This window comes from Buceros rhinoceros, unplaced genomic scaffold (assembly GCF_000710305.1).
Source record: "Buceros rhinoceros silvestris isolate BGI_N320 unplaced genomic scaffold, ASM71030v1 scaffold17726, whole genome shotgun sequence".
Classification (NCBI taxonomy): domain Eukaryota; kingdom Metazoa; phylum Chordata; class Aves; order Bucerotiformes; family Bucerotidae; genus Buceros; species Buceros rhinoceros.
Window position 1 is genome coordinate 1 of NW_010419482.1, and position 26,332 is coordinate 26,332.

At 35.9% G+C, this 26,332-nt stretch overlaps 1 protein-coding gene across 1 annotated transcript in view; it reads right to left on the reverse strand.

The window, feature by feature from the left end:
* Positions 1–836: 836 nt before the first annotated feature.
* Positions 837–26,332, reverse strand: part of PHF14 (PHD finger protein 14) — a gene marked incomplete at its 3' end in the record, with an annotated part of 31,764 nt that continues 6,268 nt past the window's right edge. The window contains exons 3-9 of the mRNA XM_010138946.1: positions 18,375–18,534; positions 10,927–11,038; positions 8,657–8,794; positions 6,654–6,800; positions 3,142–3,412; positions 2,464–2,570; positions 837–932 (exon numbers count right to left, since the gene is read on the reverse strand). Of these exons, the coding sequence (XP_010137248.1) occupies positions 837–932; positions 2,464–2,570; positions 3,142–3,412; positions 6,654–6,800; positions 8,657–8,794; positions 10,927–11,038; positions 18,375–18,534 (1,031 nt within the window). The remainder of the gene's footprint in view (positions 933–2,463; positions 2,571–3,141; positions 3,413–6,653; positions 6,801–8,656; positions 8,795–10,926; positions 11,039–18,374; positions 18,535–26,332) is intronic.

Here is a 26,332-nt window from a genome sequence, read left to right on the forward strand (position 1 = left end):
GGGGGGGGGCGGAATCTTGATTCAAGAGATATGTTATGTGAGAATCCTTCACAAGTAGAAAAGCGAGGCAGACAAACAGAATTAGAAAAAGCTAACATACCTCAAGAACTACTACTGCATAAAGAAAGGGCAAGCTTCATTTTCTGAACAGCAGCACAAATTCAGGAGTACCAAACAGAATGACAAAATTGTGACCTAATCGTACATCTGCATTTTCACAATCAGCATTTTCTTCAATTTTCCTTAAAAGCATAATTGGAAATCAATCTCTCCCTGAGATCTATAATGTCCATTGCTTTTTAATACCCTAGACATAAATCTACACTTCTCTCTTTTCCCTGTGTGTATCAATGAGAACAAAGATAATTGCTCACAACAGGAAGTAAACCAAACATCATCTCCTGGATTTTTATATACATCTGACCAGTTAAAAACCACACAGATACTGCAGTTTTACAGATTTATATCTTACAGAAGTAATAAGAAGTTGCCATATCATTTGAAGCCTACAGTATCTAAAGACAACATGGAGACAAAAATGGTAGGATTAACTCATGCTTCATGTTAAGGCTCATCACAAATGACAGGCCAATCAGTTATACCAAATGAAAGAATTTTGCAAACAAGATTGCTATTACAACAACAAAATAAAGCTACAGGTTCCCGGTAGGTGATTTGCAGAGGTCTAGGTATTTCAGTCAGGAAACAGAGTAAAGCCTGGGTCTGATCAAATCCATTTATTCGATCACAGAAGTGACAGACAGAAACAAAAAGGCCTATTGATGGAAAAGGAGGTCTGACTATGAACTATAAGGGGGGGGCAAGGAACAACCAACCTGTCCAATGATTCTACCCAGCAGGGCCCAAATGCCTTGCCCTTCATTTCGCAGTTTTCCATTCATATTTTGTAGCTCTTCCAAGGACTCACACAGCTGAAAAATTAAAGAAAAAAGATCAACAGGAATGAAAATCCATTAAGAGTTAATTAATAAAATGTGCCTCTTATCTATCTAGGGCACATTACTATACTGTGGAATTAAAAAAAAAAAAATACAGAACTCATGTCAATATAGCGGAGACCAGTGCAATTATTCAGCAATTTGATAGCACTCACATGAAATCCTGGGCAGCCACCTGTTTTGTAAAGATCTGAAGCATTTCAGCATGAAAATAAGGTTTCATGAACTCAGAAAGCAAAACTAAAATACTGCAACCTCTTGCATGTGTTGTCCATACGACTTAAGCAGCAAGATTGTAACAAGTAACCATATAAATGAATCAAAGCTCGATATTTCCATACCAAAGACAACACACTCACTCTCACAGAAAGATGTAAGTAAAGGATGCAAGAAAGAAGAAAAGAAATTTTCCTCTGGAAGTAACTGTTAGTTACAACCCAGCATATAAAAACTATTAATTTGGTTAAAAGCCCTACGCAAAATCTCCTACCCCTTCTTTATCATCTTTGGGTTGTTCATGAGGACCTGCTGCTTCATTTCCATATGTTCTCATTTAAAACACACACCCAACACTTAAAGAATTAATAGCAACACTATTTTTTGTCATCACTAACCATCACTTGATAGGTTGCTGAATTCAGCAAGAATTGCAGCAAGTCATCTGTCACAAAAGATACCCTATTACTAAGTTCTGTTCCAAAACCTTTAAAGATTAAAATAGAGAAATAATTATTTAGTAAAGATGTAATTAAAAAACACAAAAATGTTTTTTAAACCGTGACGATGCTTAATAAAAAATTACATTAGCAACATTTTGGAGGAGCAATGATGTAATTCCTGGGCTCTAAACTTCCTATACTCAAAGAAAACAGGCAGAAGACACTACGGATATGTGAATACTGATTATTTCAGCATGAAAAATTATCAAAATTATTAAATCTAGGATGAACACAACTAGAGTTGAAGTTGACGTAAATAAATAACACTTTGGCAATCCCAGATTCCCAATTATCAAGTAGGGATCAAAGCAGAGAACCAAGCAGGTTCAAAAAGAACCTAGAAATACACAGAAGCAAAACAAAACAAAAAAACAGAAAACAAAACCCACAGAAAGTTGTGCCAAACTCTGTTGTCTCAGAATCTGAAATGAAATACATAGAAATATATGCAAAGAATGAAAAAAAAAAAAAGAAAGGCCTTCAGACACAGTGCACTCACGAGAGGGACCTGTCTACCCACGTGCAATTTGTTACTGGAGCTCTCAGTGGGGTCAGTTAAAGAAGTCGTGCCTAGCCAACATATGACATTCTAGAAGTTGATTCTATGTGTATGGGGAGGACAGACAACAGCATATTTTTAAAAGAAGAAATGTATTTTTTAAAATATTAAATAGTTTGTATCTATCTTTCTAAGTCATTTTGTTTGGAAAGCAAAATGATATCAAAGTTAACAGCAGCAATACTAAGTAAAACAGTGTAACAATTTATTATCCCTTTTTCTTCACCTTATTATATTCCACATGAAGCTTTTCTTGCTCGTTTTCTAATTTATCCTTTATATTCTTCTGTTCAGCCATATTCTCCTGGATTTGAATCATGCGCATATTTCTCTCTATATAGAAGAAAATTGCATTATTTCCTATCCTTGGATATATTTTCAAGTTTTATGCACTGAAAAAGTGAAGCAATGAAAAGCATAAAACCATAACACCCCAAAAGCACGAAACTATAGTCTATAGATTTATTACATAGACTAAGTAGAAAGAACATTAGTAGTCATAACATTTATGTTTTGCTGCATAAATACTACAGCTATTTAAATGGTGAGCTTTGTTCAGCCATCTAGTGAACAGTCCCAAAGTTACGCTATTCCACATAGAAAAGGAGGAAAATGTAAGAAAAAAAAAAAGATACCAGAAGATACCTAAGCTTATACTTCCTTCTTAGCAAAGGCAGTTTTTCTTCCTGTTTGTATTTTCTGAAATGTCTTTAAAAAACAACTTTCTGTGTAAATAGTGATACGAAGCAACAATATACCTGACCTAAAATGAACTCATAATTCCTACACATCTATTAATAACAATGAAACACGAGGAAAATAAAAAGGCCAATGAATTCGCACAGTACAAATACAGCAAAGTGATAATTTTTCATCGAGAAAAACATGCAACATTCATCCCTACCGAGGTAATAATTCACAAAATCGGCAGTGAGAGCTGGCTGTTTATGTTTTCTTCTTCCATCAACACTGGAACTAGTATCTGAAGTATCCACCGGAAAAATGTCTGTACTAATTCCCATTAATTCGGCTTTGCGCATAAGCTTTCGTATGGCTGAAGCACTGCTAGTAAGTGGTCGTGGTAGCTTCTCCCTGGGAACCCAGGCCTGAGGCCTGGTGGTGCGGGCCAGCTCTGCCTTGGCACGGTACTGCTGCAGCCTGGCATTGATTCGAGCCTGCAATAAAGAATTCCTTAAATTAAAAACGTAAGGGAACAATTTAGAATTGGTTTTGAATGATAGACTTTCGGAATTCATCTGTATTTTATTTTCATTTTAAAAGCTGCACGATCTAATCAATGCCATTTTGATTCCGGAACTCTATGATTCAAAAAAATAGCCACTGATAGAGACATGTGATTTTACTTCAAAATTCATCCACAAATAACATTATTCTTTCGCTAGGTTTTTGGAGCTATGCACAGGTTCCTTGATGAGATTTTCCCACCAAGAAAGTAATACAAATGATTGCTGGCTTTCAGACAATCCCTTCTAACAATTTGATGAGACTGTGAAAACTCACTACTGGGAAAAGCTTTGGTTGACCTATCAAAAATACACATTAAATTGATATCTATGTAAGCAATAGAAGATGATAAAAATGCTCTTCATGAAATCTGAGATTCTTTCATAGGAACTCCCTTCTCAATGCCTTATCTCTGTATAAATGTTACACTACGATACGCCAAAACCACAACCCAAACGGAAGTCAAGTAGGCAAGAGAAACTCACAGTATATACCATCAGTGACATCAGTATGTTTGTGACCATCTGGGAGATCTACCCCAGAAGATCAAGTTGTTACTGACAACTGGAAAACACTGTCTTGTGGGAACTCTGTGTAGTGCCAATTCTGGCAGAAAATGACATCAACATACGAACCTTCAGAGGCAAAACTCCAGCGGATTGTCAGTTAGAAGTTGTATATTTGCCTGCAGAAATAATAAACTAAACTAATCCAACTGCCCCACCATATGGTATGAGATACCCCCGAGACAAAAGCAAGAAAGAAAGCATGCATATATATACACGCCACGGTTAAGGAACAGCTCTGACTGGGAATAGAATCGTTGAAGGTAGTATTACAGACAGTTTAACACACATTACCTTACTAGGTCTTGAACATTAATGACCAAGAAACACAGAAAACGTGGCTTGCAGGCCACCACTGTCCCCAAGGGCTTTTTATTTTTGACTACAGCAGCAAGCAACACACCCACCTACAGCCACCACCTCATTTTATTCTTACACTGGAAGGACCAAGAGGGGTTCATAGCTTCCTCAGCTAAGACGCTTTTTTACTGATTACATGTTCAGTTCTGATAACCCTAAGGTCATTTAAGATGTCATACAACTGTATAACCAGAGCCTTACTCCAGAAACAGATGACGTTAAAATGACTCATGAACTCAGGTTATTTGTATTTAAGTAATTTTCAAGCATACGCTTTACTCGAGGAACATACAATTCCTTTACTGATATTAAAAAGTAGACCATCAATGCAGAACACCTTCCAAAAATCAATAACAGTACTAGACAGCTCTGTATATTACACTTTTTAAAGGGATTTACTTTCTTGGGCCACATGACTTGCCAGATCATTGGCTCAGTTATTCCTGCCTGGGCACCAAGTATCTATTTTTACTCCTTCAAAAGTGTGCCTCAAAAATCCACTTTCACAATACCAGATAAACATAACACCAGATAAAAATACATCTGCATCCTTATTTACGTTATCTCTGTTTATAAACCTTACTTAAGCCTGGAAATAAGCTTTTGTATGTACGTGTATACACCCTATATATATTTACTACTTAATCTTTTTTTCCAGACTAAGCTGTCTCAGGATTGTTATTTCTTAGACAAAATCCTAATTTAATGAAGATGCCTGAAGTTACTGGTGGGATTTTAACTTCTTCATGCAGACAACATATGGTAAGGTAAGGTGTGAATTTATACATACTTCCTGTCAACTCCCATGAGTTTCTAGCATGTATTAAGCACCCCTTACAGTTCTGCATTTCTAAGAAGGCACAGAAACCACTCGAAGACAAACAATTACTCCATACAATCCCAATACATACAACTGGACATGGAAATATATTTTTCAAGAATCCAATCTAACCATACATGTAAATTCAGGCACAAACACAATACTAATGCAATACCAAAGCCATCAGTAGTGAAATAATTTATTTTTTAAAAAGTATGCAAGTTAATCAAACTTGTATCAAGGTCAAGTAACTCCACCTGTACTTTTCACCATTCATTGAGTTTCCAATCATTTAATCCAAATAATTTCCATTAAAAAATCTGCAGGGTCTTGGTTTGCAAGAAAGGGGAAGATGAGAGGGAAATGCCTGGAACATATCAGCATAAGAAGTGCTGCTTAACAAATACCTGAAAAAAGGCTAATTAGCCCTGTTGGACCCAAACTGATTTTGCACAACCAACACTTGTCCTTACGTTGCGTAGTATTTATATTACTGTGATTTCTCCACTGCATAGGTGCACTTCATATAATTGAGTGCTGAGCATATTCAGCAAGAATAATGTAATCAGTTTTAAATCACATTACATGAAGCTCAATATCCCACAGAAGAATTTTGAATAAAATATTTCTATGATAGAGTTTGTTCATATTCCTTCTCAGTTGCACAGGCCATTTTAAATTAACATTCTCCTGCTCAAAGATCTTTGAAGAACTTTTTTTTAAATAAAAAGTTTGATGATATGAAGATTTATCTTCTGATCATTACTCTACAGTTCTTCCTTCAGAAAAATAGCGTTCAGCAGCTTCACTGCCCTTCTTTGGACATTCTCCAGCACCTCCACGTCTTTCTTGTAATGAGAAAACACAGACTAAACACAGCATTTGAGGTGCAGCCTCACAGGTGCCACATACAGGGGGACAATCACTTCGCTAGTCCTGCTGGCCACACTAGTGCTAATACAAGCCAGGATGTCATTGGCCTTCTTGGCCACCTGAGCACGCTGATGGCTCCTATTTAGCCAGCTGTTGACAAACACACCGAGGTCCTTTTTCGACATACAGCCTTCCAGCCACTCTTCCCCAAGCCTGTAACTTTGCAGGGGCAACAACTTTGTTGTGGCCCAAGTGCAGAACACAGCACTCAGCCTTGTAGCTGGGCTCAGCCTATTGATCCAGGCTGTCCAGATCCCTCTGTAGACCCTCCTGACCAAGCAGATCAACACTTCGACTAACTTTTTGTCATCTTGGTGAGAATTGTTCTTAGAGAACAAAACCTACAAATAATATACTGCTTTGTTAAATGAACATGTACTATCAATATATTACACATTTCATTTCCTCTTATAATGACTATTTCCCATCCTCTTCATTTCTTCTTTAATGTGGATGATGAATACAGATGCTTTTGTGTCACGAATACAATACCTGAGCTTCTGGTGACAGCTGTTTTTCTCTCTCCTGCAAGGACATTTTACAGTAAGATTGTAATGCCAAGTAATTCTTCCGCTTCCATTTTCTGTCCAATCTGTCTGCGTGCTGCTTACAATAAGCAAAAAAAGGGTCGGCTATGTCCTGTTTCAGAGAAAACAAAAGAGAAGGAACAAAACTAGTGTAAGAAGTTCAAGGCCAAAAGGCTCTGTACAGCACAAACACACTGGCAATCAGTTCACATTTTTTTAAGAACAACTATATACGTATGTTTCTAAATTAACTGTCATGTTGATATAATTTGCCATACAAAGTGTTTTTCCATTGTTTTCATTGTGTGACCCTAGGCATTTTTAAATGCATAAACCTCTACTTTTAAGTTCCTACTGTTCAATCTCTGTACTATTTTCTCATTCCCAGGAAAAACCGCAGAAGAAATTCCTAAATACAAATTCCTTGAACATATAACATGTATTTGTTAACTTCCTGTTGCCTCACTGTGTCTTTTTCATTATATCCTAAAAGGGATTAACAACTCTGAATAACACAAAAATACAGTATTTGGTTTTCTCAATTTTCCAAATGGTTTTGGTGCGTATAGTCCCATGTGATTTATCATTTCTCAGATGATTTTTTTTTTTCCCATTCTTTGTTCCATCAGATCTGCACATTATCGTGGCTGTAAGTTTATAGTGACTTTCAGCATATGCAAACCTGGCAAGCAGACTACATGAGGAGATATGGTTTGAGAAGAATACTTCATTGCCAGTATATTTTTAAAAGCGTAGAAACATCATCATAAATATACAAACTAACAAGAGAAACTTATAGTGGTCTTCCTTCAAAAAATAATACAAATATTAATAAATAATATGCCTATCAAATTGTCCTATAAAACACGACCAATAAAATCTATGCAGGCTTTTCTTGCAAACATGTTTTATTTTTATTTTCAGAGTGTATGAAAACTTACTTCCAAAAGTTAGCAGCACCTAAAATTAGGTTGTGTGATGCCTTAATTAAAAATATTTTGGTTACATAAAACATAACAAAATTTTAAAGTGGAAAGGCAAGTAAATGCATATGCCTAGAGTAAATTTACAGAGAGTTTGAAGAATGAACATTACACAGAATTTATTAGGGACCACAATGAGGTAATTGTGCTATCTTGATATTTATCAGTCTCACAGAAGAAAGTATTTTGTGATTCCTTTAGGAATCACTTAGTGATCTGCTGTTTTCAGAAACAAAAGTGTCAATGTCAATATTGCAATGCTTGTCTGTGTGTTACCTGTGGTACTTCCTACAGCAATAAGAACTTAAATTGTGCAGCTAGGAACGCAACAGGCTTAAATCAAATTATACATGTCCAGATGAAATTTGGCATCCTAAAAGTACTTCTACGGTAAAAATTAATTCAGAAGTAGGAACTTCAAATCTAATTGCTTAAATCATATTACAGGGAGAAACTGGTAAGAACAGATATTTTTAAATTATCAGTAGGTTATAAAAGTTTGCTTTTCATTCTGATTCCTAAGGTTGATGCTACCACAAGGAAATTCATGTATTTGTACTGCAATTTGAAGAAAATACTGAAAAACGTGCATGAAAAGATAGCATTAGAAATGTAGTTAATTTCTCAAGGCAGTCCTATTTGGTATGAAACAGAGATTACTATACTACATTAATGGCTAGGTAAGTATGTCAACCTAGGTGAAGTCCAAGAATTAGAACTAGAACTTATGCCTGTACTGACTTACAGCCTATGAAGCCAATGTCCGTGTTAACCTCTATCACTTTTTCCAGGCCGTTTCAAAAGGTGTTCAGAGTGGGACAATCTGGTGAACAAAAAGCCCTCCATGGACAGTCCCTTTAATAGTAAGTCATAGGCTGAGTAACTTAGAAAAACTTTCCTCAGGGTTAGTGAGCAAAGAAGGCACAATCATAGGTAGTCATCACAAGATTTCAAAACAACCCTTGTCTACTCTTCCCATAGCTACCTCTTCTGCTGCTGCTTCTGAGAGGAGGCCTTCCTTCTGAGCGCAGGTCACATGGAAATAAGCTCTGCACATCCCAGCATCACAACTAATGCATACACCAGTTCTTGCAAATCGAGGATCTTCGCAAAAACTGCATTCCTTTATGAAGAAGAGTGGAAAATGTCACAGTAAATATTTCAGGTGCTTTTTGCCTAATACCTAGTAATTTACATCACATGTAAAAAACAGTCATGTAGGTTTACTCCTGTGTGGTTCAGAAACCAAATATGCTGCTGACAGTTGACACTACTTAAACTTCTCCCCTTCCCAACTCACACTATTGATTTCAATTTTCATCAAGTAATGGAAAAGTGCTTAAACAACCTAAACAGAATGTTGGATGAATTTTTATATGAATTTCCATGTCTTCTATTCCCCTTCAGAGCAACAATAAATATTTCCCAAGCAATTCATGCACAATTAATTACGTAAGCATAGTATCACAAATAACATTACTGCTCAGTAAATGTTCCATTGTTCAACCAGTTCAGAGGACAAACAACAAAAAACCAGCAGTGCTCTGGATGACTGAAAACCATAGATAATTACACAGATGACCTTTCATAAGCAAGGACTGAGAAATAAATGTTTGATAATGCAGAAACAAATACTCAAGAATCGTAAACATCAGTAAAGAAGGTTGTGTCACTTAATTACTGCACTATGGCTTCAGCATTCTAGGCACAGCCGTTTGCAAAGCAAACTGACATCCCTAATGTAACCTAGAAACAAAAAAAACCCAGAACTTATCTTTCAACCAGATCAATTCTTCAGTCTGTTTCACCACAGATTCATACCTAATAGCTGTACCAGCAAACTAGACTGACAAGCACATAGGCAGGAAAAAGTAAATGGGAACACAGACTGCTTAAGCAGTGCTGCTATCCAGTGCATAAAGATGAACTAAAATTATACAGGCATGCATTTCTTAATCTCTCACATGCTGAATACAGAACAAAGCTTTGTACCACCTACAGAAAATACCTCGATGCAGAAATTTAAACAGAAAGGAATGGCAAAGAAAAGTCAGTGATTGCAGAATCTCAAAACTCCACATACACATACACTAGAACGGCACCCTTTAGCTGTGTAACAGCAACACGTAACAGATGAGAAATTAAGTGAAAAAGAAGGCAGAAATTTAGCTGAGTAAGCTGTAATTTCCACACTTGATACAGCAAACAGCATTTGTTTGCAGTTCTTTGAGGGTAATGAGTCCTCTGTGCAGTTTGCTTTCGCCTGACTCACAGTAAGAAAACACACACAAGTTCTTAGGCCTGCTTCTATACATCACTCATGTTAATAACACAAAAAAAAAGAAGCACGATTCATTGCAACAACAGTTTGTAGGGCTTGGGGAGCTTGCTCCCACTTTTTTTATACAAACTTTTTTAAACGAGGCTAAATACCTCAGACAACCCATGCTGCATTTTAAAATATTTTTTATTTTAAATATTTTTTAATATTTTATTTAATATTTTCATTTAGCATTCAACTTGACATTCCAGAAAATTAAATGGACTATGTGCAAACAAAGCAGAAGTACAACAAGAGCAGCAGAAGAGCAACTACCTTCCCTCACACTAGCCTGTAGAAACATTATTTAGCAAGTTACCAAGTGCTGTCCTCTGCCCATTGCAATAGTTTTCTGTATGGTTTGTGCATAACCACTTTTGATCTGAACTGAAAACATTTAGATGTAAATCCATTTTCATTTCAGAGCCCTTTTTATGTTCACGTTGAGGGGACCATTTTGCTGTGGTTTTTTTTTTTTAAAACACTACTTTTCAGCAACCTTTTTGTATGCATCCTAGCTTCTAATTATGCAGACCTTATTCTTACTGAATGTACATCTGTCGCTTTCTTAATCAACCTAACCTTCCATTTCTCCATTTCATATCCCATAAATCCTCTCCCCTTTCTATCCACGTTTTGACAATCTGCCACTAACTGACTTTAAAAGAAAGTAATGAGCACCTGTTTAAAAAATAAGGTAAGTTAGAGGGAAAACAGTGAAAAATTACGGAGAATGGTAGTAAGCAAAATAGAAAGAAGGAGAGAAGAGTAATGGTATAACAACAATGAACAGACCTCATCTAATTTTTAGTCCTGAACATCACTGCAATTGCTATAAAAAAGAAAAATAAAACTGGGAAGATGTATGTTACTCTATTATACATAAAACTATAAATTAAAGCTATCCGTTGGCAGTACATCTCTTCTAAACTTACCTTGGCACCATACTTTGAATAATTCATTTCTGTAAGTGTTACTGGCCGCAGTTTGTCAATATCTCCAAATGCCACTCCTGGAACATAGAGGGCACAAACAATATGGACCCACCTAAAAAAGGAGATAAAATTAGGTTACTGTTACCAACATTTTGATCCTGTATTACACTCACTATTTGCAGATTTCAAAGTGTCTTGTAAATGGTACAGACTCTGGAAGATATGTATTTGAAGGAAAGGACATTAGAAGCAGGGAGAGAATGCATATTTGGAATTCAGCAGCTCAAATACTGAACTGCAGAGTAAGGCTTTTCAAAGCCACTGGAATGGCTCTGAATCAAGGGCTGGGCTACCATCACCCTTCTGTTCTGATGGCTTTCGTGTGGAGCGCCTCACCCATTTTCATGCTACATCAAACACATATGAAGATTTTGATATTGCTTATAAAGTTTAAGGCAGACAGATACTTTCATGATGGTGCAAGGAGTGGGAAGGGGAGAAGCAAAATTATACAGGTAGTCACAGCAACACTGAGTTCTAGGCATAGAGCTTTGAAGTATCTACAAAAACAGCATCATTCGGACCTTGCATCATTACAGTTACACCTGTTAGTATCACCAAAACTAACTAGTTTTAAGGAACACAGATGGGAGCTACATTCAGTTATAAACACACCTGAGCAGTATTATAGAAAAGCCTATCTGAAACTCAGATGAACAGACTGTTACTTAGACTATAGTCTTCTTCACTGGCCATAAGCAAACTGTAACAGGTCTAAATCTTGAGCCCTGAGGGGCATAAGAAGAGACAGCACAAATCTGGACCCCCATGTCTAGTAGTTAAATACAATACAATGGTAAAGGCTTTAGCCTCAAGTCTGCCTTTAACAGATGTCTTCATTATCTCCTGAATCTCTCAGTTACAAAATGACAGCCTTGCAGCAGAAGATACATTTTCTTCTTACACAATGAACACCACCTGAAAGATCCATCTCTCGTCACAAAACATCAGTTAGCGATGAACTCAAAAAATCTTTCAACACAGCATGCACAATTCAACTGAGACATACTACTCGAAAAAACACAGGAGTTCCTCCCCAAAATAATCCTTCTGTTTTATCAAAATTCCAGAAACTATTTGATGCCCCTTGTTAAGTCACTAGGTGGGAGCAAACTATCACAGACAGAAGGTCAAGACTGCTAATTTCTGTTACCTTAAAATATTCAAGAAAACAGCTTACTTACAACTAAAAATTTTGGATGTAATTGAGATGAAATATCCTGTGTTTGACTCTTAGCAAGCACATTAATTCAGCACTTTATGATCTTCTCAGTCATTAACGCTTAACAGTAAACACATTACTAGTGAAGACTAAAACTTCTGTTCTAATAGAATCATAGCATCTACTCCCTGTATTCAAGAACACTCACAATGATGACAGGGACACTTCTCCTGGCTCTTTCCTTACCCACATACTGCAGTTTTCTAATCTCCTTAAATACCAGAGGTTCAGCACAGACCTGTTAATATCTCTTTGAATCATCCATGCTGCTGTGCTCCTTTTTTCCCCATTTTCTACCACTGTTCAGCCTATCTCTTCTTCCTCCTCTTTGTTTTGTGTATCAATTAAAAAAACTCAGTTGCATCCAGAGCAGTAAGATCCTTGTTCTAGCTGTACTTCAACAATATATTTATTAACCTGTTATTAACTGGCTATCTATAGCAAGAGAAATACCAAAGCTGATAGTTATACTAATCAGAAACTACCTGTAACCCTGATTTCCCATGTTTCCCAAATCAGCACGCTTCTTATCAGTGGTCCTACATTCCTGGAATTTATCACATTCAGAATTACTAAGTTTCATGTCATATACTACTCAAGCCCAAAGTTCCAAAAAAGCAAGACATGAAAGACTCAACAGTAAGCTCAAAAATACATACACATTTAAGTCTTAAGAAAACTATGACTATGCAATGTACAAAATTGGTCAACAGTTTATTTAATTTCCCCCAACACAGACCATGATAATAACTACATAACAGAAAAATCCCACTAACCGTAAGAAAATTCTTAGAAGCACTCACTTCACTCAGTAAATCTAATGCAAGTCTCAACACTGACTGATCCATAGTATCATAATGCAAGTTTTTGTCCTATTGTTAAATCACTCGGGTTTGAGATGCTAAGTGGTAGATTCCCTTTAAAACACGAAAATTTAAAACAGTGAGAATAACGTATATCCCAAATACACATTTACATGTAACAACTGCATTGCTTTGTCTTTACAGATTTTAGCAGTGTTCTCCACATCTGCAAAACTGTTTGCAAGATTGAAACTACTGGAAGACTGAAAGCAAATTTGACGTTAAAATATGAGTTACAACCCTGTTTTTAAGTAACATGGTATAAATATACAGCACGCTAGCTGCCAGAGAACAAGCTGAGATACTCAAATGTTCTGCCAAACTTCTTGCTGCTCAGATAGTAATGAGCTTTACTCCCTGTTTTTGTTATAGTGTAACCACTTCAGCATGCCAGCACAACCCCTAACTTAGTAACATTGCTGTGTGCAAAAAATAAGATGATTCTTATCAGTACCTGAAAAGTGCCTCCCTGCAAAAGCAATCGAGACACAAAATATTCCTGCAAGGGAGCAATAGTGCCTCGTACCATCTCTGCCCATCTGCGCTGTATCCAGAACTGGCAGTGGTTTGGCCTAAATCATTACTATAGCTTTATGAAATATTTTTTCTAAAAAACAGCATGTGTGTGCATAAATGTGTATTTTTGCATGCATTTACTCAAATAAATACACCATTTAAATGGGCATATTCTACCTGTTTCGAGAAGGAATTAAAATACTTTTTTTTTTCCCCAAAGCAAAATACCACACACAGAATGAGACCTGTAACCTTGAGCTAAAGAGACTGCTTGTTTGTAAATAAAAACCATCTGAATTCTGTGGGGCTTCTTGTCTATACTTTTCCATTGATTTAAGAAGCGTTATATAGAACAAATTTGTATGAACAGAAGTTACATGTCTCCACAATTAATATTCTTAACAAATACCCAAGGTTCTGGTTGGAGTTTTTCCACAGTAAGTTTTAACACAGCCTCCGAAAATGTACCCTCCAAAATTCAATATAAAGATACACATCTTCTACAAGCAGCTGCTTCTCAATTTAATTTGCACAGTTTTTTCATGCTCCACTGGTGTATTAAATGCTGCGGCACTCTGTAGGAGTTTATCTATGATAAACCTAACAGCTGGCTGCTTGCTTCTTACTGACCTTCTCAAAATGTTTTAGTACATGTCACCCAAGTATTACAGTATTACAGATCTAAACTGCCATTTCAGTGTGACTGGCACACAAGTGCCTCATTTCTTTAACAACCTATATGCGAACTCAGACCTGAATCTATTAAAAAAAATACACAAGTCAGTCAAGTTCACAGCTGAGGCAATTTCAGCTGCTTTTAATACCAGTTCTAAATGTTTTCCTGCTCATTTGTTTAGCTGCACATTTTAGAAGCTTGTAATTAAGACAAATTGGGTAATCAAAGAAGAATAATCTTCCTTGTTACTTTACCATCCATTTAGCTTGGAGCAATGATGACAGATGTTAATTAGGGAAGAAGAAAAGCTCCGTACCAAAACAAGGACAGAATTCATATTCTTGCATAATACCATTTTGAGAAATAAAATTTCATAAATTCACATATGCTTGTGAAACTGAGAGGTTAATGTGAAAAGGATTCTGCTGAGAAATTAAGCACCACATTACTCTAATGATTCACCTTTCATGCAGGAACAGAGAAATTATTCCAACTTGATTACGAAGAGAAACTGAATAGGTCTGGTTTACGTAATTTCCAGCAGTGATGCATACAAAGAATTTATTTTAAAAAGGTAGTAAGGGAATGGAGAGCAATCGTGAGTTAAAGGATCCTGTTATTCAGTAGTCTTTCTCTGCTAGCATTTCAAGAAAAGAACTGAACTGAGTTGCAGTTTACTAAGTACAATGAAAATATAATGGACATTGCCGGCCTCAAGACCCTACCCTTAAGCCTGTAGTGCCCTATCACTCTTGAAAATTTGAATTTGTAAATAAAGGATAGCAAGAAAGAGAGCACAAGAATTTTCACATGCTAGTTAGCATTTGTTTCTTCTAGTACATAAACTCTATTCATCTGGGAGAATAAACTTCTACTTATTCACGATAGACATATCACATTATCAAGCAGGTAAAAATACAGTAATAATGATAACAAATTGTGTTAATGCCCGCAATCACCAAAGCAGACATGTGCTTCTGCACAGCGAACCACTGTCACAGAGAAACCACTCCCACATAAACTAAAAGCATACCATAATTTTACAAGAAATTCAAGCAATTTTTAAAATGTTGACTGTAGTTTCTATTACAGTTATATGGGAAATTTCATATATAGTGCTTTGCTTGCCTTACAGAACACAGGAATTAAAAAAGTTGAAATAAAACTTGCCAAGTGATATTGTTTCTCATGTTTCCTAATTGCTGGGCAATCGACTTTAGTCTTTAAAAATATTTTTTCCATTTAGCAGAAAACAGAACTGAAAAGTACAATTTGTTTAACTGTGTAACAGCTTTATAAGGGAGATGCACCGACACTTGAAAATAAGACAGACCAGAAACAGAGGATCTGAACTCCAAGAACATTTAAAAAGAAGCACAACTGCTTCTATGAGGTCAAAATTATTCACTACAAATCCTGACTCACTTGTTAACCTTTTTTTTTTTAAGTATCACAGTATTTTATCTTACTTTCATTGTTTCCCTTTTATAAGATATGGAAGACATGGAGGGGAAAAGATTTATTTCTTTATTTTACATGTTGTATGTGTATCTTTAAAATGCATCTCAGCTACAAACCGAGAAGCTGAGCTCAATGTATATTCAGTGGAGAAAGGTAAATGCCTTCAAGGGTTATTGCTAGCATCTGCATCCAATGCTCAAAGTTCAAACCTGAATCAACTTATGACTTTTTAATATTGTATTTAGTTTTCTGAAGACAGACAACAATAGTATGTCAAAAAAAGCTTTCCAGAACATCATCCTGAGCTCTGCTGAGCTTTTAGTGATGGCAGGAGTGGGTCATTACAGAATTACCAACACTAAAGTCTGTGTAAAACCAGAATGTATTTAAGAAAAAAAAACTGGGGAAAAAAAAGAAAAAAAATACACACACAATACAAGACAGCAGTATACTTGTGTGATAACATACATAAAATCTTTCTTAACACAGATAAGATTCAACTTTTCCTTTTTTAACTCACTGTCTAGATTTTATGGAAGTCTAACTATGGAACTCTTTATAATGAGTAGGAAAACCCATGACGTCCACTACAAATCAGTGAGTGGAGAAAGAGTAAGGACATGGTTACATTTTGCAATTTGCTAGTACAAAAGATGATGTTCTACAATATATAGTTAAGTGCAAACAAGTAATGTGTCTATGAATTCATATTAAAAAAACACAAAAGGTTTTTACAGTAACACATGTCGACATTTCTAAATATTAAAGTATTTGTGCTGAGTATTTAACTGGATTCTTTTCAACTCACCCATCATCATCAGTAAGGTATGTCTGATGCCTTTTATATTGCTGTATCTCAAACAAATACATTCAAACCGGATTAAGTAAATTTTTTCCTCTGACCAGCCTTATTAACTAATTATTGCCATCCCATGTTAACAAGATCAATGATAAGCTTATGACAGGCTTATGAAAACTTTGCATTTTACCACACACCTGCAATTTATGTAAATGTAAAATGTATGGAAAAAGAACTTATTGTTATGGTTAAAAAAAAAAAAAAACAAACCACCCCAAAAAACAAAAACCATCCACCAAAAATCAGTAACACTGGCCACAAATCAGACATCACTGATAACCCTGCTCTCTCCTTTATTTTAGAAAATTAGGTACCATTAATATCTACACCTTAAATTATTTTCCAAATGCGACAGGATTGGAAGGCATCAGATGAGAGTTAATCTGCTTATTCTCAAATTAGACCTGAACTCCATCCTAAGAAACCCATCTCTGCCTGGAAATTATCAGAAGTGAACCATACTCTCAAAAAATCAAGAATATAATTTTCATCACTCAAAATAACCATAATATACCAAGTCTGTCTGAATACCTTTAGCACACCTGCAATAAAATTGTTACCTTTTTTCCATTACCTGTCATTAGCAACACCCAGTCCTTCATTCCCCTAAAACGAAGTATGAAGTTCTCCTCCCACTTCTATCGTACTTGAAAGTTGATACACTTCAGCAGAGGCTGTACAAGGTTACAGCGGCGTTACCTTGTGCAAAGCAGAATACTACAGAAAGGATAGAGTCTACTTTTCCTTCGCTGAAACGGAGCACATGCTTTGATTTTCCCTATGGCCAAATACTTCTTGCAATCCAACATGACAAGAAGTCTGAAAGGTGTTTTCCATCCCTGCTGGAGACTTCATCGTTCTTTTTTGTGGCGTTAACAACTAAAGAGCACTCTGGTGTTTTGCTACTCTTCAGGATTAACCATGAAAGAAGGACAATACTAGCAAGGTATAAAATGCAGGTTTTTGCTAACTCATTAAATTGAACTAGCAGAACACATGCCCAAATGCTACAGCGACTAACGGCAGACACTGAACACTACACTTTCAGAGAACCACTGAGCAGACACACTAGCTGTCCTTGCTTGGACGTAATACTACTGCTCAGCCATGAAGGCTCAGGGGACCCAAACCCTGCTTTTTCACTGCAGCCTTCAAGCTTGAGCAAAACCAAAACAACTACACAATGTTTCTGATCCCTGCCTCTGCTTGTCAATAGTTCAAGACACTACTTAAGTGAGAAAAGGCTTTCATGTAACTTCCTCTACCTTTTTGAGAAAACCTTTTTGTTTAAATGTAAACTGCCTTCCTGATGCAAAGTTTCTTTTTAAAGACTCCCATCACCTTGATTAATAAGTTATTTTGTTTAAAAACAGGTATCACACAAGTAGTAGGTAGTTCAAGGGAACAAAGAGAGGTCTTCTAGTATATCCAGTAAGACATCTATATATGAAAAAAAAATACATCGTGACCTCACACTGAAGAACAGGATTTATCAGTCCCTGTTTCACCTATATTTTGCTCATAGGTCCATAAATCTACATGCTCTAATTCACCTTACAACATCATCTTCTTAATATTGTAATGGCCATGAAGAATATTAGGAACACATAAAATATTAGCTGATTGACTATCCAAACAGCACCCAACTCAAAAGTGAGGTGAGGAGAGAGGGGATATCAAAAACAAAGTTTAATTTATGATACTGTATCCTATATGAACAGTCTAGGACAAAACCCAATCTTTCAAATGTAAGATGACATCAAATTCAAAATATCACTTCTTCAGTCTTACCTGCCTGCATCAGTCTCCTTGAAGATCCCATCCTGGTTAGGACACAATTCACAACTAGGTGTGACACCACATTTGCATGCATCGCAAAACCAAGGTTCAGTGGAATTCTCTGAAGCTGAACTCATGATAGAGTCACTCTCTCCATCAACACCATAGCAACCTACATACACACAAAAAAATCAAATATAAGAAAATATAAGAATAAGAATAGACAATATAAGAATAAAAATATAAGACAATTGCAAAAGTAGACAGTTGGCAGTTATGATTTCAGCAGGCAATATACACACATAGACATTCAGAGGAACGATACTGAGAGACCCGAGGAAGCTTACAGTATTTTTGCTAAGATTAGTGCAAAATTTACATTTTAAAGAGTTTCTAATTCTAAGGAGTTATCTGTTTTACATGACTGTCTTATATTACAATTGACAAACAAGAAGAAAAAGGCTGGTTTACTTTATTCTTTTATCAATACTTGGTGTTCTTCCAGACAATCCATTAAGAAGGAAAATAACAAAACAAGTCTTAAAGTAACCAACAAAGACTGGGAAAAACTCAAAGCATCTTTTTAAATAAAGAAATATATTTCAAGTTAAATGCAACAAGCTTACGAATTTGTGTGCATCTACAAGCTTCTCTTGGATATTCCTATCTTTCTCCTTCTCCCTACTGTGAAAATTAATATTATTCAGGGTTGGGAAGGAGAGGTTGGGTGTCTGATTTTAATTAAGAGGTTGATTATGCCAGTAGCATTCAGTCAACAAATATCTACACTCCACTTTTACACTTTGCCTTCATCATCCAAATCAAATAGAGAAGATATATATGTCATAAAACCCACTATTTGCATATTTTAAGGTTTGCGTACTTTAGAACTGAGCTTAGAACACCTTCCATAACTTCAAAATCAAGGTATAGTTTGCAGAGCACAGATTGACAGTTTTTGAGACAATACATCAGTGATTGATGAAATATATTACTTTAAAGCATTCTCATTTTTACTTGTTTTTAAATTATGGCTAGACTCAATCATTCAGTTTCTCCATTCTTCTTTGGCGTATGTACTGTATTTTTTGATTGTGAAGGTGTCTGTACATGCTTAATCACCACAAATTTAGAAAAACAGTATTTTAAAAGTGATGTAGAAGCTTATTATTTACATTTTGCACAAGAATAAGAGTAGTATTATTAACACTGCAAGTGACAAAAAGGAAAATGTTAAAGCTTATAACCACAAAATTGTATTTATGCCACATTTTGAACATTTATCTGTTATGCAAGAAGAGAAAAATATTTCATCGTCAACACTGAAAAACACAGAGACTTTACAAAAAGGCTAAATTCAGGTATTTGTCAAATAGTGTGATCAAGTCAACATTTGTGCTTGCGGAACAGTTAAATTATTGAATCCTGTAATTAAGTAGTGACATGATTTGTTACTTTGGTTCATTACACACTGACTGTAATAAAATAGCAACAGTGTTCTAACTCCCCTTGTGACAGAAGCAGAGGTCTGCATAATAGACTAAAACTACATTCAGGAAATAAACAATAACGCTGTAGGAACCATTTAAGAAATATAGTCTTCCATTACAGAATGAGGTTCATCAATAAGAATTAAAACCAGAAGCCAGAATGTTTCTTTTCATTATAAACGTATTCCCAAATCAAAGGACAAGTAATAAGCAGAAGTGCATCCACAGACAACTTTCGTTAGGTATATAAAAGATCACGTAGCTCACACATAAGGTAACACCATTTTCTTTATAATGCAGTATCAGCTTTAAGTAGCATTCCAGAAAGTAATTTTTTTAAGTTCTAACATCATGATCTGGAACACATGCCAGTAAAGCTACTTTTAACCATTTACATTAATGCACAAACACACTGATATCAGAGTTGATGAATAATTAAGCTTTTTATAATTCCTTCAGACTTCATAATATATATACATTTTCCTAAATGTACTTACTAAAAATTACCAAATGCTACAGAAGCAGTACTACTGGCATCAATCCATACAGCAAAATAAAATCAGTTTCTTTCAAACATTGATGCTTCTTCACCAATTCAAAGTAATTAGATTTGCCTTCCTATCTTAAGTGACATCACTCTGCTTAAATTAGAATGGTGACTTCCCCAAACTGTCTTACCTTCATTCTGAAAGAGTTGCCTTATTATACTTACCAGTCATTATAATCCATTATTTTTTACCCTTCTTCCTAGAAAATAACACGTAGGCACTGTAATTATTTCCACCCTTACGTGTTGTCATTGAACATCGTCTCTAAGAATACAAAAATCTAGGTCCTTTTCTGAAGTAGATTAAAAAAAATTGTCTGGATTTTTAACCCACATTTTGTCCCAATTTGTACATAAGTCTTAGTGACAGCTTTAAAGAATTTAAGATCTCTAACAGACAAGGAGGCATTTACTCTTTCGCCTAACTGTCATTCAGGAAAAGCTGAACACAATACGGATACGACTAGCAAAAGAGGGATTATTAGCTGAAGAAAATAAACCAGATTACCATTAAGCACTGCTGATAAATACATTCAAAACAATCTTGTCCACAGAGGTGAAAGAAATCCAGCTCATAAGACTGCCATCAACTTGGTGTACACTGCTAAATAAAGCTACAGAATCAAAGCTGCAATACAAAACTTTGTTTGCTATGAAGCCAGGTAAGCAACAAAAAGGCTGCACTCAGCTATAGCTTTTTATACTCACATATATCAGATCATTACCTTTAACTACAAGAGAAGAAAACTTCAGCACAAGGTTTCAGAGAAGGTACTTTGTAATTGTTCTTGACTCAGTAGTAGCATGGACCAATTCCATTATGCTTCAAAGTAAGTCTGAACTCTACATTACATGTTTTGTAACATGTAATGTAATGTAACTTCTAGGAGCAGTTAGGCCTAATGTACATAAATAGCGAAAGAAAACTCAGCTTTATGAACAACACTTTTAATAGAGCAGCAATTATTTATGTTTTGCGTTACCAAGTCTATCCAACAGCTGAAGTCTGATCTAATAATGCCGTGTTTTTTGTTAAGGATACACAAGTATTATGACCCAGAATTTTTCTTACATTTGCTATGAAGAGTCATGCACTGCTTTTGGGTTGTTAAGTGATAACATAAACCGGTAACAGTATAAATTCAACCTATAAATTTGAACACATGGAAGTCAAGAAGTTAAAACACTTGCAACATCTACTGTTCCACAAACAGCATCTATATACTATGATTCCAGCCAAGCTGTCTACTGAATGTTTGTCATTTTATAAACAAACTTTTTTATTCCCTGATTTTAAAGTCCTTGGATCCCATCAATGGCACTTTTATTTACGCAATTGTCATTAAAATGAAATTGCAAACACTTCAGAATGCGACCATAAAAACAATTCTTCCAAAATTTATACCACTGAGGAAAACAGAGAGAGAGACCTAATCCTTGTCTTGGCTGCATATGTTCCTCCATTTCCCTGGAAGGGTAATTTTTTGCCAGTCAAACAGAACATCTGCATACTTGTAACTACATCTACACGTGCTCTGAAACATGATCTCATTATAAAGATCATGAAAAGACGAACTTTAAGGTAATGTCTACATTTGCAAAATTAAATGCTGTGAGATCACAGTATTCAAAATAGGTTACATTTGATCCTTACCTGGACCAACAGTTTAAAGTAAAGACGTTCATCAGTTCACACATCATAAATTCAGAAAAGTATTTTTACTTAGTAAGTGGAGAGTACTAAAGCACATGATTTCCCAAAATTAACTTTAATACCAAACAGGAGCAGACCAGTGTAAAGGGCAAAATGAAAATGCAAAAATGTTTTCCTACATTGTAAAGCATATGGCAACTACACTATTGCTTTTAGCAAGAGAAATTTTATTCCCTGCAATACACATCACAGTAAAGTAAGAAACAAATAGAGGAGATGGAAAAGAAACAGCAGGAAAAATGTAGAACTTCTCTCATTTAATTCACAGCAACTAACCCAAGGGCAATAGCTGGCAAGTGTACTACCTACATTTATGGCACATGCTGTGATACACACCAGACATTTTCTTCAGACACGCTGCAATCAATATGTCAAAAAAAATGACAACACAGTTGGGGGTGTCCTGCTATTACAAGATCTTACCACAAAAGCGTTTATCCAAAATGACAGATTAGTGTCTAAAGATTTTCATAAAAAAAAAAAAGCGAATTCTCTCTATACAGAAGACTCAAAAAAACAACTATACAAATACAAATTCATCAAGAAAGATTTTTTTTCCCTAGGAATGTAAACATTTTTCCTTTTTTTTTTTTTTTGGGAAAAAGGCTGATATGTGAAAGGAGAAGAAATTTTTAATTTATGGACTTAATTAATTACAGGCTGTTTAGACACAAAAGACAAATGCAAAGTGTAAGAGTAGATATTATGCAGTTTCAAAGGCAGTTACAGATTTCTGTCATTTTGAACAAGTTCTTTGCTCCTCAAGTTTACAGATTTTTGGACATGTCTGCAGAGCAAAGATACCTATTAGACAAGCGATGGGAGGCATGCAGGTGATATGAACATCACACGACGAACAGTTGCATTAGAAAGGAAAATTAATTTCTACCCATCTAAAAACTTGCCAGTAAGGCAAATAAAAACGTTTATTAAGGGTCCATGGCCCTAGGTCTGAATCAGAAACTCCTCTTACTCTTGGCCATGTTGCTATGCTCCACATGAATGCTGGCAGAGTTGCTCCCATCTGAGTTATCACCCTTCTTTTCCCATGGAAGACCTCAAGTAATAGTTTTAATGCAGCTGAGCAAACCAAAAGGAGTACAAATCATGTCGCAACAGGCAGCTGCTGCACCGGCTGCTCAAAATGGAATGGTGCTACTACCAAGCACCCCAATGCACGAGTGAGGGAGCAGTGGTAAGCCAGCTTGTGCTAGAAATGCCAAAAAATACCAGAGCAAGGGAGAATGGACTTAAAAACTCTGAAAGAGAGTAACAGATTCTTGCCAACCATTATGCTGACATGCAGCCACTTGGAGACTGCAGCTGAGAGACTCGCCTTCACATGAAGGGGCCACACTATGGCATGTGACCTGCCCTTTGACCAAGAGTTAGCTATAAGCAGAGCAAGAGCTCCCCAGGAAAAGAAGGGAGCCCTGGTGTACAGAAAAGATAGACTCAACTCACAGGCAGCATTTTCATAGTTAGTGAATAACTCCATGTTAAATACAGAGGTAGCCACCATAGAAAAACCTTCTCCAGTCACCTGAAAGGTTCTGAACAGGACAGAAACAGCAGCAGAGCACAAAGGCACAAGCCAAAGGTGTAATATAAGACTCCTCCCTGTGAAGTAAAACAGTTTCTGTAATAACAAGAGAGAAAATAAGGTCTGCTGGGAAAGAATAATCAAAACATCAATATCATGATTATGTGGGTCCCTGAGTGGGACACCAGTACACTGTGAAAGGAGTGCACTGCCTTCTACATGAATATCTACAGTGCTATAGAAAAGTAGAGAAAACATATCAATTTATAATACCACTTGAAATTGCGTACAAAAACGATGAGAAAACCCCCCTGTGGTATTCCAGCAGCTTTGTTTGGGCATTTCAAGATAACAGTTATCTTGAATTTGAGATTCTAGGGAAAAGATAACTGCTAAGTATCAAAATCAGTTCACAGGAAATGGGCATATTATTCTTCCCAACTGCAGGCAAATACAGGTAAACATCACTGCATTGATTTCTATCCAATTCGTAAATATAAGCCTCTTCATTCAATACTGTGCTAGAAACTGCTCAAACATTAGAAGAAACTTCAGGACACAGCATGGTGTCTACAGCCAAAGCAATCTACCTACTAAAGGAAAAATACTACTGCAAAAATAAGAAAAAATTCTTGGATTCCCATGTGTTCACAAAATAGACTCACTTATTACTAGTACGCATTTTTCAAACTGCAAAGCAGTTGTGTATTAAGAGTACAAAGGACTTATCATAATACAGTCTATGTCCACGATTTGGACTCACAATTACAAGGTACAGATTAAAGCCAATGATGTCATAAGTAAACCACTGAAGTTCAGGTTGTTGCCAGGGAAATTTACATTTTTATCACAGACAAAAACTACTTTCACCTACACAGCTTACTGCTTTTTTTCTATGACTCCACCTATTCAAACAGAATTTCACAACTGCTTTACATACAATTTTAAGAATTTATTGTTAAAAGAAATTATAAATGTTATGTTACCTTGTAAATACTATTCTGTACAATAGAGATACGAAAACCTTCTGGTCTGGGAAAGGAATGAGAAAAAACTAAACTACGAGTCCACGGTCCAAGAGAGACACAGAAGACGACAAAACAGAAGAGAAAGGGCAAGCTAAGCTGTTTGAAGACTAACTGAAACCTGCATAAATCACAACCACCTCTGATAACACAGCTTCTTTGCCAATTATCCACCACGTATGGGAGAGTTCCCACGAAAATCTTCAAATGCTATTTCTTTGGCAACCGGTAGAACACGACGTAGTACACAAAATGGACCTTCTTAAGCTCCAGTGGCATGCATAACAGCTATGCAAAATTATTAATCAGGTTTTGAATATGTATTCATTATTTTACTCCAAATAATTGTAAATAGGTGATATAAGCTTTGGTTGGAGCAGCAGACGGGGTGCGTGATTTGAGGAAGAGATCCTCCTTGCACCTGGCGCTGATAAGATAAAGAAAATGCCTGTTTCTTAACGCAACATTGGTGTTAAGGAGTTTTTATGTTACCGAAAATTCGGAAGAAAAAGAGCTAAATGTTCAACCAGAAGCGTGAAAAATTATCCAACATCCATAGTCAGTCAGTTTGTACAGACTGTAGAACTTACCAGAACAAACTAGCAAATTAAATCTTCCAAATTAATCTATTTTACTTTGTCGCAATAACAACAAAAGAAACATATACACATTGTACTCTTTATATCAGTGGGACTACAGGGAATCTTCGCCTTTAACACTTTAAAGTGAAGAATGGCAGCTATTCCTTTATAGACAAAGTTTGAACTACTAAAACTGAAGTGACTTTTGAACTACAAAAATATTTTACTTCGAAGGAAAGCCAGCTATAATCTTTGTCCCCTAACTTCAGGAGGGACAAAGGTTTAATAAACTGAACAAAATGAAGAAGTGATCTTTTGAAGAATTTAAGGTACTCCTCTGGAACAAAGCACAGATTTGCCATCATTTCATTCTAAAACGGCAGAAGATCACTCTTCCACCACAGTCATTCTGCACTTTAACATGAATAACTGTACAATCATTAAATAAGTCTTACAAGAATAATCTTTAGGGAGCTCCACAGCTTTATGGTTGAGGTGTACTGACTGCATGTAACGTTTGGGGAATTCTCAAATAGGCATTCATAACTACTAGCAAGATACTTTCATTCAATTTTTCTTTTCTCGTATGTTCATATTAGACTGGTAGGGGGTGCGGGGTGGAATCTATCAAGAGTAGCTTGCTGCATCTCAAATTGAATATATTCTGCACATGACTTTCCAAAAGCTTAATGAGTATAAAGGAAGAAATTCTACAAGCATACCAAGACACCTAAATTTAGGAGTCTTAACACTTTTAACAGAAGACCTGACTAATGCCCTCAAAGGAACCTGGAGCGTGATTCAGCTCATCATATATTAGGTCAAGTAAATTGCTCTCTAAACTCCATAAACAGTACTGATTAGCTCTTCAAAGGACCACAAGAGGAGTTCAGAAGTTAGAGTACATGTTGACACTTAACATAAGACACCTGAACCTGAGGACAGAAAATCCATCATCAGCTTCCTAATTGATGTCAAGCAAAGAACTGAGCTACAGCTCAACACATGAAAAATACTGTTTTGAAACAATTTTCAATCTAGTTTGAGAAAACAAAAGAGGAGCAGGGAAT